Below are 15,147 nucleotides of genomic sequence, written 5' to 3'. Positions count from 1 at the left end.
CTTGACAAGAAGAGCGGGTCTGACTAAGAATTCCCATTCTCACTTCTCATTAGTTTAGTCCACTTGCCTCACTCACTGCTGTGATACACTGATAAAGCTATCCAGGCAACCCACATTACCTAGTTACTCTGTCTGTTAAGACAATTATATTAGCTGATGAGGCTGCAGCTGTAGTTTTGTAAGAAAAAAAAAAAGTGTTTCAAAACTGTGAGAGCAGCATCTCTGGGCTCCTGACGACAGTCAGCTGTTGGGCTGGTTACCATGTTCATTTTCCTCCCTGGGAACTGCCCCTCCGCTGCTCCATTCCAAAACCACGACCTTTCAGTTATCAGGAGCTGCCCTGTACTACCAGTCTGGAGCCTGGCACCCAGCATCCTTTCCCGAGACCTAGGGGAGCAACTGGCTGGCACTCTGAATAGAAGTCTCTCTGCCAGCTGGCTACGGCGGGAGGGGAGGGGAGGGGACTGGTGGAGCCACATACAGCTCCACCTCGGAAAGCCTTCCATATTGTCTTTCAGCCATAATCTTGACAAGCTGGGAAGGCTGAGTGGAACGGCAAGAATTACAAACAAAATCACTTATAATTATGAAAGCGTCTGGTGGTTTGCGACTTTTTTTCTGAGCCACACTGAACATGATCAGCAGCCTGGTTGTGTCAGGTCTTAAGAATGTGTGTCACCACACGAATGCCGGGTGTGTGGTTCCTTTGTTCCCTCTGAGCAGCTCTGATTTGGGTGGGAATGTGAAAGGGAATTTTTAAGGAGAATTGAGTGGAATCTGACCACTGTAAGCCCTCTGTACTTTGATGGGAAGATCTGTTTAAGACAGAATTTAGTTCATAGGGCCAATCTTTAATGAGGTCATCCTTGCAAACAGAAACTATGTACTGAGTATATCTCAATCTACAGAAATACATTACCTAAAATTAAGCTTCTCTAAGACGACTGTCTCAAAATCAAGGCTCATCCATACATTAAAATATTTCTAACCAATATTCACCATTACAGTCTCCACTGAAGGGCTGGAGAGAAAATGTTCCCACTCCTCCCTGGCTCCACATTTGAATCTGACTTAGATTCAGTCAGTTCAGTTCAGTCGCTCAGTCGTGTCCGACTCTTTGCGACCCCATGAATCGCAGCATGCCAGGCCTCCCTGTCCATCACAAACTCCCAGAGTTTACTCAAACTCATGCCCATTGAGTCGGTGATGCCATCCAACCATCTCATCCTCTGTCATCCCCTTCTCCTCCTGCCCCCAATCCCTCCCAGCATCAGGGTCTTTTCCAATGAGTCAACTCTTCGCATGAGGTGGCCAAAGTATTGGCATTTCAGCTTCAGCATCAGTCCTTCCAATGAACACCCAGGACTGATCTCCTCTAGGATGGACTGGTTGGATCTCCTTGCAGTCCAAGGGACTCTCAAGAGTCTTCTCCAACACCACAGTTCAAAAGCATCAATTTTTCAGCGCTCAGCTTTCTTCACAGTCCAGCTCTCACATCCATACATGACCACTGGAAAAACCATAGCCTTGACTAGACGGAACTTTGTTGGCAAAGTAATGTCTCTGCTTTTTAATATGCTATCTAGGTTGGTCATCACTTTCCTTCCAAGGAGTAAGCATCTTTTAATTTCATGGCTGCAGTCACCATCTGCAGTGATTTTGGAGCCAAAAAAAATAAAGTCTGACACTGTTTCCACTGTCTCCCCATCTATTTCCCATGGGGTGATGGGACCAGATGCCATGATCTTAGTTTTCTGAATGTTGAGGTTTAAGCCAACTTTTTCACTCTCCTCTTTCACTTTCATCAAGAGGCTTTTTAGTTCCTCTTCACTTTTTGCCATAAGGGTGGTGTCATCTGCATATATGAGGTTATTGATATTTCTCCTGGCAGTCTTAATTTTAGCTTGTGCTTCTTCCAGCCCACGTTTCTCATGATGTACTCTGCATATAAGTTAAATAAGCATGGTGACAATATACAGCCTTGATGTACTCCTTTTCCTATTTGGAACCAGTCTGTTGTTCCATGTCCAGTTCTAACTGTTGCTTCCTGACCTGCATACAGGCTTCTCCAGAGGCAGGTCAGGTGGTCTGGTATTCCCATCTCCAGAATTTTTCACAGTTTATTGTGATCCACACAGTCGAAGGCTTTGGTGTAGTCAATAAAGCAGAAATAGATGTTTTTCTGGAACTCTCTTGCTTTTTCGATGATCCAGCAGATGTTGGCAATTTGATCTCTGGTTCCTCTGCCTTTTCTAAAACCAGCTTGAACATCTGGAAGTTCTCAGTTCACGTATTGCTGAAGCCTGGCTTGGAGAATTTTGAGCATTAACCTACTAGCGTGAGAGATGAGTGAAATTGTGTGGTAGTTTGAGCATTCTTTGGGATTGCCTTTCTTAGGGATTGGAATGAAAACGGACCTTTTCTAGCCCTGTGGCCACTGCTGAGTTTTCCAAATTTGTTGGCATATTGAGTGCAGCACTTTCACAGAATCATCTTTCAGGATTTGAAATAGCTCAACTGGAATTCCATCACATCCACTAGCTTTGTTCGTAGTGATGCTTTCTAAGGCCCACTTGACTTCACATTCCAGAATGTCTGGCTCTAGGTGAGTGATCACACCATTGTGATTATCTGGGTCATGAAGATCTTTTTGTACAGTTTCTTCTGTGTATTCTTGCCACCTCTTCTTAGTATCTTCTGCTTCTGTTAGGTCCATACCATTTCTGTCCTTTATTGAGCCCATTTTTGCATGAAATGTTCCCTTAGATTAAAGCAACATAATTATTTTGCAGGTGGGGAGGTGTGAGCTAAAACCGCTTATAAGCTACTGAAATAGCACACAATTCCTGTCAACCCAACTCTTATGCTCACTAATTCAACAGGACAGGATTTACTGACAATGTGAGAACTGCATTTCTATTCTAAATGAATGTGGAAATTACAGATTATACACCTGGAAAAGTCATTAAGAAGAGCATCTGCTTTGTGAGTTTAAACAAAATAACCTGGTTTTAAGAAAATAAATAAATGATCATCTGTGCTTTGCTTCCCTGAATAAGACAGCTTTTGCTGGAGTCAAAAGGAAATAAGTCCCTCATGTCTGTGGGCACCTGGCCAAGTGTGTTACTGGGAATGTCGCCTTTCCTGAGGCACCAGGTCCAGAACAGGTAAGTCTGCACTTGGGCAGATGGCTGGGTCCTACCAGCAGGAAAGACAGCTGGGATCATTATGTTCCTTTCAGGTACTGAACAAAACATCAGTATTTCTCCTTTTGCCCTTGAGGCTGAATACACCCTTACATGGTTTTGATTGCCTGCTGCTGCTACTGCTAAGTCATTTCAGTCATGTCCAACTCTGCGGCCCCGCAGACGGCAGCCCACCAGGCTCCCCTGTCCCTGGGATTCTCCAGGCAAGAGCACTGGAGTGGGTTGCCATTTCCTTCTCCAATGCATGAAAGTGAAAAGTGAAAGTGAAGTTGCTCAGTCGTGTCCGACCCTTCGTGACCCCATGGACTGCAGCCCACCAGGATCCTCCGTCCATGAGATTTTCCAGGCAAGAGTCTGGAGTGGCCTGCCGTTGCCCTCTCCGTTGGTTGCTTGACCTGAGCAAACAGCATTTTTTAAGTCACAAGCTCCAACCTGGCCTAGTGAAAAGAATAACACACTTGGTGCTGCAGTCTGGGCTTAGGTCTGAACACCCCTCTCAGCAGTCAGTTATGTGACTTCATGTGGGCAGGTCACTCACACATCTCTGAGCCAAGGCTTTCTCCCTTGTAAAAATGGGGTCATTACTCTTCCTATCTTTTGTGATTTGGTTATTACATGAGAATCTCTAACATTAAAGTACTTTCTAGACAGAACTGGAACATAAAGGGAAGGCATTCTATTTCCAGCAAGATGGATGGACCTAGAGATGATCACACTAAGTGAAGTAAGACAGAGAAAGAGAAAACCATATGATGTCACTTAAGTGCAGAATCTAAAACACGATACCAATGAACTTATTTATGGAACAGAAATAAACTCACAGACACAGAAAGCAAACTTATGCCTACCAAAGGGGGGGAGGAGTGGGAGAGATAAATTAGGAGTTTGGGGATAGCAGATACAAACCACTATATATCAAATAAACAAACAACAAGGTCCTACTATATAGCACAGAGAACTATATTCAATATTATGTATTAAACTAAAATGGAAAAGAATATGAGGAAATATATATATATACACATATATATGAATCATTAGCTGTATACCAGAAACTAACACAATATTGTAAATCAATTTCAATTTAAAAAAATGAAAGAAAAAAGGAAGGCATTCATGTCTTTAGGGATTTTGGTGACGAGATGAGAAGAGTATTAGAAAATGTTTCACTATGACTCTCCACCCACACCCAGTGGAATCCAATGGCTTCAGCAAATTATGCTTAGCCAGGTGGTCACTGTTTCCCTCCCCATCTTGTTTAAGCACCCACTTCAGTTTTCTAGATTCACAGACACGGAACTTGAACCCCAGTTCATGACTGAGCATCTGCTAAACACATGCTATGGGTATGGCCTCATTCTACAGGGCAAAGAGGTGGGAGAAGGGAAGCCTGCTGCCGCAGAAGGGCTTGTGAAGGACATGGGCACAGGAGGAAGGGAGAGAACGCAGCCTGGAACCAGGAGGCGGTCTGGCGCTTGAGTGCTTCGGGACCATTTGCAGCACCCCAAATGCTTCTTGAAAATCAAGGACTGTTAGGAAATGGAGGGCAGAACAAAGCGGGACAGAAAGGAATAGTCAGGTTCCACCCCTTCCCTCTGGGCAGCAACATGAGAAGGCGCTTTCCAGCTCTCCCGCTCTGATCCCGACCCTGGGCCAGGGGCTCGGGGCCCAGGCTGCCACCCCCAAGCCTCGTGGTCCTTGGAGCTTGGCGAGTGGACCCCGTGGATGCCCGCCCGTGTGGCAGAGCGCGAGCTACCTGGTGTGGCTGTTGGAGGACAGGCTCTCCCAGGGCTGCCCGCTGCACCCGGCCACTGCGAAGGCGCCCCCGCAGCTGCCATCCAACTTCATGAGCAGGGCCTTGGCGGCGTTCTCCGCTGTCTTCCGGCAGTCGTGGGCTCGCTTGAGCATCTGAGTAATGTTTTCATCCCCTGACTGGTCTCCTGCAAGAAGCCGAGGGGTTAATCAGCACTGGTTTAGATCAGTGAGGCTGGGTGGTGGGGGCAGGTGAAGACAGGGGCGGAGCCCATGACAGAGCAGGCGACCCGGGGGCCAGGCCCTTCACCCAGAAGCTGCATCGAGGAAAGCTTTCTCTTCCCCAACAAACGAAGGGCTGGCCCGTGGGAGAGCCAAGCTCTGTGTCCAGCGGCAACCTGCTCTGATCTCCTAACTCCCGAGGCTCCTGGCAGCTCCCGGCACGCAACCCCAATCTCCTGTGTGGCCGTCTCCCTCACGCTGCGCAGCGCTTCCTTGGGAGCGAGGCCAAGGGAAATTGGGGCTGAACTTCGCTGTGTTTCCACATGTCCGCAGCTTCACTTAGAACTTCATGTAGGCATGAGACACAGAACTAATGGTTAAAACGAAATCTTGGGATTGGCTCTGATGTCCTGCATGGAGGATCTCCCTGACCAATCTCCCCGAGCGCGGACACGTCCAGGTGCAAGCTCCATGCCTCTCACAGCCAGCTAGCCTGCAGCAAGACTCAGGGTGCGGGCCACCAGCATGCAGTGGCAGTGGACTGGGAGTCCCCTGCCCAAGACGGCCATGTTCTAGCTGCGCTTTCAAAAACTCTGCAGGCCAAATAAGTCAGCCCAGTCACAGCCCAGTCCCTCAGTCTTCCAAATACTTATAAATGAAATCTTACACCAAAGTCTAAGATACAAAAATGGTAACTATGAAACTGGCTTAAGTGGGCAGGGGGTATGGGGAGGGGGATACACTCAGCTTTCCCACCCTCCAAGCCCAACACTGAGGTCCAAAGAAACTCCTCCAGATTCCCAGGCACCGTCTAAATCAGCCAGGATGAATGTCTGTGCAGTCAAGAAGAAACGACGGAGAAATGCCCATAACTGACACTGTGGGTGAACGTTACAACTTGTTCTTGCTGTGAGACTCCCGGCACGTTAGGGCAGGACAGCACATCACTGCCACTGTTGGCAGAATGGAAGAGTCAGGTTTAACAGGGAGCTGCTAAAAAGTAATTTTAAAAGGCTGCTAAATAACATACTTTACAGATGTCTCACAACTGACTGCTCTCTGAATTCTGAAGAGGCATAGTAACTGACTGCTCCATTTTACAAACAGACCCATGAGCCAACCAGGATTATGTGAATACAAGACATTTTATTATTGATTTTAAATACTTAAAATGCAGATTTAAGTCCTTTTAGCTCCTATCCAAGTCACTGTGCTGAATAGGGACAAGCTTCATATGAGGTGCCTTTTGTGGCTAGAATGGTCTAAGACAGTCCTCTGATAAAAAGTAGAAATAAGATGATTGATTTTTTGCCTTTAATTGATTATTTTCCTTAATACTTATATTAAAGAAAAAAACTTGACAGTAAGCCAAGATCATTTTAGGATTCTGTTTAATAGGAGGAATAAAGTTTTATGGTTTGGTTAAAAGACCCTGAAAAATGAGCTTCCTAATGGAAATGCTGGCAGACTTTCTACTGCTGGACTTGGAGGGTAATGCTATTTAAAAAACAAAACAAAAAACAAAAAACCCAACAATACCCAGAAAACCCAGAGACAGAGGTGGAGGATGGTCACACATACAAATGGAGGCCTACTTCCTCGCTGGGTGACTTGGATATGAAGCATGAAATTAATACCCAGGATACTTCCTTTCTTTCAGATTCCTGGCCATGTCAAAACTGAGGAAAGGAAGGAAGGAGGAAAAACAGGTAAGGGTTTGTTCAGTGCAAAAGCTAGAGCCCGGGGCTTCCTTGTGGCTCAGAATGGTCAAGAATCCACTGGCCAACGGAGGAGACACTGTTTCAATCCCTGGTCTGGGAAGATTCCCACATGCCACGTGGTAACCAAACCCATGCACCACACTACTGAGCCTGCACTCTAGACCCCAGGAGCTGCAGCTGCTGAAGCCCGCACGCCTAGAGCGTGTGCTCCGCAACAACAGAAGCCACCACAGAGAAGCCTACTCGCTGAAACGAAGAGTAGCCTCTGTTCTCCACAGCTAGGGAGAGCCCAAGTGCAGCAAAAAAGACCCAGCACAGCCAATAAACAGATAAAACTATTAAAAAAAAAAGACCCTTGAAATTCAGTTCAGTCGCTCAGTTGTGTTCAACTCTTTGCGACCCCATGGACTGCAGCACGCCAGGCCTCCCTGTCCATCACCAACTCCCGGAGTTTACCCAAACTCATGTCCATTGAGTCAGTGATACCATCCAACCATCTCATCCTCTGTCATCCCCTTCTCCTCCTGCCCTCAGTCTTTCCCAGCATCAGGGTCTTTTCAAATGAGTCAGCTCTTTGCATCAGGTGGCCAAAGTATTGGAGTTTCAGCTTCAGCATCAGTCCTTCCAATGAACACCCAGGACTGATCTCTTTTAGGATGGACTGGTTGGATCTCCTTGCAGTCCAAGGGACTCTCAAGAGTCTTCTCCAACACCACAGTTAAAAACTTTCAATTCTTCGGCACTCAGCTTCTTTATAGTCCAACTCTCACATCCATACGTGACCACTGGAAAAACCATAGCCTTGACTAGACGGACCTTTGTTGGCAAAGTGATGTCTCTGCTTTTTAATATGCTGTCTAGGTTGGCCATAACTTTCCTTCCAAGGAGTAAGTGTCTTTTAATTTCATGGCTGCAATCACCATCTGCAGTGATTTTGGAGCCCAAGAAAATAAAGTCAGCCACTGTTTCCCCATCTATTTCCCATGAAGTGATGGGACTGGATTCTATGATCTTAGTTTTCTGAATATTGAGCTTTAAGCCAACTTTTTCACTCTCCTCTTTCACTTTCATTAAGAGGCTCTTTAGCTCTTGTTCACTTTCTGCCATAGGGTGGTGTCATCTGCATATCTGAGGTTATTGATCTTTCTCCCAGCAATCTTCCTCTCCACCCGATCCCTCTGGGTCTTCCCAGTGCACCAGGCCCGAGCACTTGTCTCATGCACCCAACCTGGGCTGGTGATCTGTTTCACCCTAGATAATATACATGTTTCAATGCTATTCTCTTGAAACATCCCACCCTCGCCTTCTCCCAGAGTCCACAAGTCTGTTCCATACATCTGAGTCTCTTTTTCTGTTTTGCATATAGGGTTATCGTTACCATCTTTCTAAAGTCCATGTATATGTGTTAGTATACTGTAATGGTCTTTATCTTTCTGGCTTACTTCGCTCTGTATAATGGGCTCCAGTTTCATCCATCCCATTAGAACTGATTCAAATGAATTCTTTTTAATGGCTGAGTAATATTCCATGGTGTATATGTACCACAGCTTCCTCATCCATTCGTCTGCTGATGGGCATCTGGGTTGCTTCCATGTCCTGGCTATGATAAACAGTGCTGCGATGAACATTGGGGTGCACATGTCTCTTTCAGATCTGGTTTCCTCGGTGTGTATGCCCAGAAGTGTCTCCCAGCAATCTTGATTCCAGCTTGTGCTTCATCCAGCCCAGTGTTTCTCATGATGTACTCTGCATATAAGTTTAAATAAGCAGGGTGGCAATATACAGCCTTGACATACTCCTTTTCCTATTTGAAACCAGTCTGTTGTTCCATGTCCAGTTCTAACTGTTGCTTCCTGACCTGCATACAGGTTTCTCAAGAGGCAGGTCTCTTTCAGAATTTTCCACAGTTTATTGTGATCCACACAGTCAAAGGCTTTAGCGTAATCAGTAAAGCAGAAATAGATGTTTTTCTGGCTCTCTCTTGCTTTTTCAATGATTCAGCAGATGTTGGCAATTTGATCTCTGGTTCCTCTGCCTTTCCTAAAACCAGCTTGAACATCTGGAAATTCACGGTTCATGTACTGCTGAAGCCTGGCTTGGAGAATTTTGAGCATTACTTTACTAGCATGTGAGACGAGTACATGTTAGTTTGAGCATTCTTTGGCATTTCCTTTCTTTGGAATTGGAATGAAAACTGACCTTTTCCAATCCTGTGGCCACTGCTGAGTTTTCCAAATTTGCTGACATATTGAGTGCAGCACTTTCACAGCATCATCTCTTAGGATTTGAAATAGCTCAACTGGAATTCCATCAGGTCGTATTTTTAAAAAAAAAGGAAAGCTAAAGACTGGGCAGGGAGGGAAGAGCTGGCAAGGAGGGCGGGAGATGCACTCAGGAGGTACCCTGATGGGACCTTCTTTGCAAGGTGTGTCCTGGAAGGACCAGCCTTACTATGGGCTCACAGCCTAGGAGGAAAAGCGAGTCATGATGGGTGGCCTGCTTGCCAGCCTGTGCAGAGTGCCCACCTTTGACTCTTAAGTTTTTTGTTCACTTGCCATGGTTTCTCAGGAGAAGCTACTGTGGTCAAGTGTAGGCTGAGGGAGCCAGGAAGCCCCAGCACCAGGGGCCTCTGTCGCTGAATCTCTGTTTCCTTCCAAACACTGTTTCTACTGTCAGCATCCCCATGTTATCTCAAGGCCCACAGTCATCGTCAAGGGTGAAGTTTTGGCAAGTGATGGTGACTAGGATGCCTTGCTTGTGTCTTTTTCAGTTCATAGCCCTTCTAGTTACTCAGCCCTGGAGCACAGTGGTGGGGGCGCGGTGTGGGTCTGGAGGGACAAATGATGCCAACCCTGGGGGATGCATGATCCCCGGAGAGGGGGAGGGGAGGTGGGCAGCAGGCCCCCGGGGTTGGCAGTTGGTGAGGCTGAAGATAACAAGGTGTGAAACGTTCCTCTGCATTCCTGTGTCATCTGGATAGCAGGTAGGAAGAACCCATGTTTGTCTGAATTCAAAGGAACAAACCTGGAGAAAATGCACTGCCAGATGAGGCAAAGGCCTTGTGGGCAGCACAGGGACCCTCAGGCACCAGCATCACAGGGAGGCCGTGGGAGAGCTGGTCCTTTTCAGGGCGAACCTGGGCCTCTCCTAGAGTTGGCCTGGGGGAGTATGTTTCCTGAGACGGCCTGTTTGTTTTAACTTGTCTGTAATGCTGTTTCCACTTCAGTTCCTGCTGCATTCAACATAAACAATTTACTCACTCGGTCATGAGGAAGAAATGAAAAACACACTTGACAAGTGAATTTCATGTTGTTGGGAGGCGTGCCAGTGCCAACAGCCGAGATGGGGGGCAGGAGACCAAAAGAGGCTGGGGGACGGCGAGCAGGGGCTAGAGGGACCCGGCCACACTTACCAGGTGACGACCCCACACCGGCCGCCCGGAACTGCCCCAGGATGAGGCTCTGCTCGCTCTCGGCCAGAGCCAGGAGGAGTTCATAGGCTTCGATGCACTGCTCGCTGAAACAGAAGCACATGGCGCTGTCAGCTCGGGGTGGGGGTGGGAGGGTGGCGGGGGGGGGGGGGGGGGGGAGGAGAAGCGAGTCCCTGGTGCAGGGCTGAGCTCAGCCTCCTGCCCGGGTCGGCAAGGACACACCCACAGGTACTCATGGGCAGTCAGGGGCTTGCTCTGCCTTGTGGCCCCCTCCCTGCCCTGCTTTGAAAAAACAAAACAAAACTTTAGACTATGATCTAGAAAAATACAAGGGAAGCAATGAAGATGAGAGGGGCAAGTCTGCTGCTCCTTTGATGATCGGCTCAAAGGGAAAGGTGATACAGCGACCAGCCCTCTGGGTGCTCCCCGCCCACCTGGATTGCCACACCTTGTGTAATCCCCTTCCACAAGGTTGCAGGGTTGGTTTGTGTGACTAAGAGAATAAGGCAAAAGTGATGGGTTACCACATCCGAGGTTGGTTATTAAAGAACGAGATGATTTCCATCTTGGTCTTTCTCTCTCTTTCCTCCCTAACCTTTCCTCTTGGATCATCTTTCTCAGAGGAGGCCAGCTGCCATGTCTTGAAGACCCTTGAGCAGCCCTATGGAGCAGCCCGTGTGGTTAGGAACTAAGGCGCCAGACAATCGCCAGTGAAGGACCGAAGATTCTACTCGAAGCCTTTCGAAGCAGATCTGCTAGCCCCAATTAAGCTGATGCAGCTCTGGCTGAGAGCTTGACCAAAAACTCAAGAGACCTAGAGCCAGAACCACCTAGACAAATCACTCCCAGATTCCTGACCCCAGAAGCTTTGACACACTAAACAGTTATACAATAACAGGTAATCCATATAGCAGCCCAGAAAGGGGACTGTTTTAACTGAGACCTGCCTATTCAATAGAGTGACCACTGGCCACATGTGAATATTTAAATGAAAAAGAACTTAAGGTAAATAAAATGAACATTCAGTTTCTCTGCGGCAATAGTCATATTTCATGCGTTTAACAGCCATGTGTGGCTAGCAGTTGCCGTACTGGATAACACAGAGAACAGCTCCATCATCACAGAAAGTTCTGCCAGAGGCTTGTAAAGCTGTGTCATGCAACACTCACACAATCTCTGACAAGAGCTGACTGTGGTGCTCTCTCTTCGGGCACACAGACAGAGGATCAAACAGCGACCTCTGGAAAGCCACTGCTGCCCGTGGCCCCACAGGGACCCACGTCTGCACTGGATGGAGTGTGTGTATAATGCTTGAGTCATCCTGGCCAAATGCCTGCAGTAGTGAAAATCACCCCAAGGAAGGAATTGATGAGCTTCTCCAAGCTGGGCAGGGGAAATGTGGCTTTACTCAACACTTAGTCAACCGATTTTTTAAAAATTGTCTTTACTTTCAAGTTCCTTTACTAAGAGACAGGAAAGAGTCCATGACTGCCTCTGGGTGCAGGCAGCTCCCCTTCTCAAGGGCAGCTGGTCTGTCAAGTTAGAGATGCTGGGACGTTGCTTCTTCTGTGCAGATGAAAGGGAGACTGAGGGTGCAGAGAGCCTGTTTCAAGAGCGGCCACAGAGGATTATCAGTTTGCTCTGGTGTGTCTGTAAACTACCAGGATTGCTCTCCAGCTTTGGTCTCCTATATTTTGGTTTGATATATATATATATTTTTTGAAGAAGCAATGTTTCTTAAAACAATGCTGAATTCTTTGAGAGGATGCCAAGAATAAGATGCAGTCATTACTCTGGAACTTTGGTAAATATGCCTAAGTGGTGACACTAATATAATAAGTCTATGAAAACAATAATAAAGCTGAGTTTCGTAGCTATTAAATAAGTAGTAATTTAAAAATAGATAAATTCCAAAGCTGATGAAGCTGAAAAAAAAAAAAAAGTGGTACATTCATATACCACTTGCTCATCAATGAATGAATCACATTCATTTAAATTGGTCTTTTTTAATGGGATAAAAACTGGCAGCATGCCTGAAAGACATGAAAATATTCATATCCTTTGATCTATAATTCCTGCTCCAGGGATTTTATCGCAAGGAAAATACAAGAATGACAAGTTTTGTATTAAATTATTCAGCATAGAATTATTTTCAATATCAAGAGTCTGCAAGAGTCTAAATGTCTTTTAGAGAAATAAGTAATAATGCCATATAAACTTGATGGAAGGGATACAGTCAGTCTAAATAAATGGAGACTTTTAAGCAATAATATAACAGTTTAACAAACTGAATGAAGGAGGAGAATGCATTAGATTTACCACAATGCAGAATAAAATATGAACATAAGAAAAGTCTGGGAAAAAAAGACTGGAAGAACAAGAAGTGAACATGTAACACAAAAATTGATGTTTTGAGTGACGCTGTTGTTTAGTCACTAAGTCGTGTCTGATTCTGTAGCCCAACAGGCTTCTCTGTGCATGGGATTTCCCAGGAAGAATACTGCAGTGTGTTGCCATTTCCTCCTCCAAGGGATCTTCCAACCCAGGGATCGAACCCCCATCTCCTGCACTGGCAGGCGGATTCTTTGCCACTGCCAAAGGGAAGCCTGTGAGTGATATTACTTAAATGAAATAATATTTCAGTTGAACATTGCTAACAGAAACATACCTGTTTTACTAATACCACACTCATCATCCTTATTTTCAGGGTGCTAACTGATTTTTAATATTTATCACACTAGCATTTGCTGGTCCAGTCCTCTAGTGACATTTTCTAAAACCCTGTTTTCCGCCTTTGTGCAGAAGCTTGCTGTGGACACCCTCCTGAACGGAAGTGGCCTGCCGCCCGCCCACCTGTACTGCAGCGCCAGCCGCAGCGCCGTGGCGTTGGATTCGTACTTCCCCACCAGCATGCTCAGCCTCTCGGCGTTGCTCTTGCATTCTTCCAGCGTTATGGTCAGAAGGTCATTCTGGGATTTGAGGTGCTCGATACGGCTACAAAGGAAGGAAAATCACATTCACAATTTTACACTAGGATTACAATGCGTTTGCCAAGATTTTAGTCATCCACTCTAGATTCTGGCCAAAATGCATGTTAGGATATGAGCTCATCAGATGTTTTAGCAAATGCAACTGAGAGAAGTAATAAAGGAAGCAACTCAAAGCTGAAGAATCATTAAATTCTGTGTGAATTAGAAATAAAAATTTCCCCCTGGTTATTTCAGAACCAGTCATGGATGAGCCATTTGCCAGGCTTGGGAGATACACCATGGTAAGGAGCACTAACCTTCATGAGAGTTAAGACTCAGATGCTCCAATAAACCACCCTCCACCCTCCACCCTCCACAAGGACAAATGAAAAGCAACCCTCACAGAGCTACTATTTGTTAAGCCCTTGCTCAGTAACCCTCCCAACAGCCCTTTGAATTAAGTATTAGTAGCTTCATTTCTCAGAGGAGGCACAGAAATATTTATCCTTGAGCTCTGAACCAGTGTGACCCCAGTTTGACCCCAGATCCTTGACTCAGAATGCTCACGACAGGGCAGGAGCAAAGGATGAATCAATGCGTGAAGAAGAAACTGCACTTAAGGGGTGCCTGAGCGGCAACTGTGGAGTGTATCCAAAGCTCTGTCCAGCTCGGACAGTCCCCTAACTGCTAACTACCGGCAGCATAGTCAGCGGATAAGGATAAGTTTTATAAAAATCAGAACTGTAAATTCAAGGCCAAAGAGTTTATGGCAAAGTTAGAAAGCAGATTAGGAAAGCCTTCAGCCTTTGTTTTCTGTCCCAGAACACTGATGCTTTGGATGCAATGATGCATCTCCCCACAGGACATGCCCATCTTCAGTATTCTGATCACCAAGTCTTAAAGAGACATAAGGTTTCACACACACAAAATGTTAAGAGCTTGGAAGCCATCTGCCTTGAGGATCAATTTTAGGACCACGCATCTTAGCACATGTAACCAAGACCGTTGCGTGGCTTTGGCAACAACAAGGTCAATTCAACGTAAGGTGTTACAGGATGCAGTTTTCTGTCTTTGTTCACATGATGGCCTCTTCAGAGACTTCCCACCCTCTCATTCACTTCTTGACTTGCTCCAGTTACATTCAGTCCCTGCTAATCAGATGAAACCATTTACCCAGCTCCCAGACCTCCATGTGGTCTTTCTCAAACAGCACCCCTGTATCGACGGCTCCTACCTTTTTAAAACATTCTCCTTCATTTGGGTCACGACAGGTGTTTACTGGTTTTCTCCCTGCCGAAAGGCTATTATTTCTCCTGTCTCCTCTGCTGGCTCCCTCTTCTCTACATAATCTGTGACGGTTGACATCCCCTTAGGACTCAGTCCCAGGTCCACTCTGCTATCAGCACTCTCCCCTGAGGGCGCTTTTATCCCGTCCCAGGACTTTCACAGGCATTTATGTTCCCACGGGTCCCAGAGTCTCAGTTCACACCTCTCGTTAGTGCCAGGCTCACGTATCTAGGGTTTCACAGACACCTCAACATGGGATTCTTGACTTTCCTCTAACCATAACTTCCTCCATCTTCCCCATCTCAGTAAATGCCACCACCATTCACCCAGCAACAGAGGTAAGACATCTGCGAATCTTCTTTGAGACTGTCCCTTATTTTATACATCTGTGGATTTTTATCACCACACATACAATGACCCCTTCAAACTGCCTACTTGGCCGTGCTCGTTCACTGCAGAACTGGCTCAGCTTCCACCCCTGCCCACCCCTTTCCATTCTGCACATCTGAGTGAACTTTTAAAATTTAAATCAAGTCTGTTCTTCTCCTACATAAAACGCC

At 46.3% G+C, this 15,147-nt stretch overlaps 1 protein-coding gene across 3 annotated transcripts in view; it reads right to left on the bottom strand.

Annotated features, from left to right (window-relative positions):
* The window catches only part of MCC (MCC regulator of WNT signaling pathway), a 494,030-nt gene that overhangs the window by 36,365 nt on the left and 442,518 nt on the right, over positions 1-15,147 (bottom strand). For all 3 annotated transcript variants that reach the window (XM_070462369.1, XM_070462370.1, XM_070462371.1), the window contains 3 exons: positions 13,185-13,325; positions 10,314-10,417; positions 4,963-5,146 (listed from right to left, as the gene is read on the bottom strand). In XM_070462369.1, coding sequence (XP_070318470.1) covers positions 4,963-5,146; positions 10,314-10,417; positions 13,185-13,325 — 429 coding nt within the window. The remainder of the gene's footprint in view (positions 1-4,962; positions 5,147-10,313; positions 10,418-13,184; positions 13,326-15,147) is intronic.

Source organism: Odocoileus virginianus, unplaced genomic scaffold (assembly GCF_023699985.2).
Source record: "Odocoileus virginianus isolate 20LAN1187 ecotype Illinois unplaced genomic scaffold, Ovbor_1.2 Unplaced_Scaffold_3, whole genome shotgun sequence".
NCBI classification, from domain to species: domain Eukaryota; kingdom Metazoa; phylum Chordata; class Mammalia; order Artiodactyla; family Cervidae; genus Odocoileus; species Odocoileus virginianus.
Note: the sequence above shows the minus strand (reverse complement) of the source record. Positions and strands in the feature narration are given on the sequence as shown.